General features: G+C 35.3%; 1 protein-coding gene across 1 annotated transcript; it reads left to right on the top strand.

Moving 5' to 3' along the window:
- Positions 1–655: 655 nt before the first annotated feature.
- Positions 656–1,606, top strand: LOC104596664 (uncharacterized). The gene has a single exon (XM_010257919.1). The coding sequence runs from the start codon at positions 656–658 to the stop codon at positions 1,604–1,606; it is 951 nt and encodes a 316-aa protein (XP_010256221.1).
- Positions 1,607–2,078: the final 472 nt, after the last annotated feature.

Here is a 2,078-nt window from a genome sequence, read left to right as displayed (position 1 = left end):
ACACTAGTGTAGACTATCATGTAGGAAATCCATTCTTCTTGTTCCAAACTTGCTAATTTTATTTCTTATGGTGGCAACAGGTCTGATTTCAATCCCTACTCCAACACTTACAATCCAGGATGGAGAAGCCATCCAAATTTTTCTTGGAGTAATAACCAACAAAGAGCACCACCCAGCTTTCAATAGTGACAACAACAAAATCCATAAGAGAAGAAGCCAAATTTGGAGGATATGATGGAAAAATTTATCAATAGTATGAAGGCAAGAATTCAAGGGTTAGAAACTCAAATTGGATAACTTGCTCAAACAATTTCGGCAAGGCCACAAGGAGGATTACCTAGCAATACCGAGAAGAATCCCAAGGAACAAGAAAAGGCCATCACTCTGCGAAGTGGAAAAGAACTTGGAAAAGAAGAAAAAGCTGATGAGCATGTAAAAGAGGAAGAAAGCCAAAACCTTGACGCCAAAGAAGGAGACTGTGAGTCATCAATGGAGAAAAATGAAAGTTCTTCCACTCTTAATTTAAAATTGTACAAACCCCCTCTTCCTTTTTCTAAAAGATTTCTTAACGCTAACTTGGATAAGCAATTTGCTAAATTTTTAGGTGTTTCAAAAGTTGCATATTAACATTCCTCTTCTTGATGTTATTTCATAGATGTCAAGTTATGCCAAATTCTTGAAGGAAATAATTTCAAACAAAAGAAAGTTGGAGGAGTTTGAGATGGTAAAACTTAATGAGGAATACTCAGCAATCCTACAAAATAAATTACCTCCAAAACTCAAGGATCCAGGGAGCTTCTCTATTCCGTGCACCATTGGCGAAATTAATTTTGATAAGGCTTTATGTGATCTTGGTGCAAGCATTAATTTGATGCCCTTTTTTGTCTTCAAGAAGTTTGGGATAAAGGAGCCAACACCTACCATTGTTTCTCTTCAATTGGCTGACAGAAGTATCAAACATCCAAGGGGAGTAGTGGAAGATGTTTTGGTAAAAGTAGATAAATTTATTTTGCATGTTGACTTCATTGTATTGGATATGGAAGAAGATTATGATATGCCCCTAATTTTAGGGAGACATTTTCTTGCCACAGGAAGAGTTTTAATTGATGTCCAACAAGGAAAACTTAGCCTTATAATTAATGATGAGGAAGTTATTTTTAATGTGTTTAAGGCTATGAAACATTCCAATGATGAAAAAGAAGTCTTAATGATTGATTGCATTGATGATTTGGTAGATAGAAAATTTCATGCATTTAGATTAGATGATCCCATAGAAAATTGCATTACTAACTCTTTTGATGTGAATGAACAAATTTTAGATGAGAGGCATAAGGAAGTTGTAGGCTATTTGGGAGAAAAGCAAAGAGGATTTGTCACAAAAAGAGAAAAATTTGTGCCTTTGGATATATCTTTTTCTTATTCAAAAGCCAAGCCATCAATCGAGAAGCCTTCTACTCTTGAACTTAAACCTCTTTCTTCGCATTTAAAATATGTTTATTTGGGGAATCCATCTACCTTACCTGTGATTATTTCTTCTTACTTGACAGGTCTTGAAGAAGAAAATTTGATAAGGGTACTTAGGGAACACAAAAGGGCAATTGGATAGAGCATTGGCGACATTCAAGGAATAAGTCCATCAATTTGCATGCACAAAATCTTGATGGAAGAAGGACTCAAGCCTATGGTGCAACCCCAAGGGAAGTTAAATCCTATTGTGAAAGAGGTAGTAAAGAAATAGGTGATAAAATGGCTTAATTCAGGTATTATCTTTCCTATATCCGATTCTTCTTGGGTAAGTCCTATGCAAGTTGTGCCTAAAAAAGGTAGGACCACTATGGTAAAAAATGAGAATCATGAATTAATCCCTACAAGGACAGTAACAGGTTGGAGGGTATGTATAAACTAAAAGAAACTGAATGATGCTACTAGAAAAGATCACTTCCCCCTTCCCTTTATTGATCAAATGATTGAAAAACTTGGTGGTTAGGAATTTTATTATTTTTTTAATGGTTGTTCTGATTATCACCAAATTCCCATTGCTCCCGAAGACCAAGAGAAAACTACATTTTCATTCTCTT

This window comes from Nelumbo nucifera, chromosome 1, assembly GCF_055504915.1.
Source record: "Nelumbo nucifera cultivar China Antique chromosome 1, China Antique-T2T, whole genome shotgun sequence".
Taxonomy (NCBI): domain Eukaryota; kingdom Viridiplantae; phylum Streptophyta; class Magnoliopsida; order Proteales; family Nelumbonaceae; genus Nelumbo; species Nelumbo nucifera.
The sequence above is the reverse complement of the archived record's forward strand: the minus strand, read 5'-3'. Positions and strand labels throughout refer to the sequence as shown.

Coding starts and splice junctions, on each gene's coding strand:
- LOC104596664 (XM_010257919.1), top strand. CDS start 656: ATGTCAAGTTATGCCAAATTCTTGAAGGAAATAATTTCAAACAAAAGA.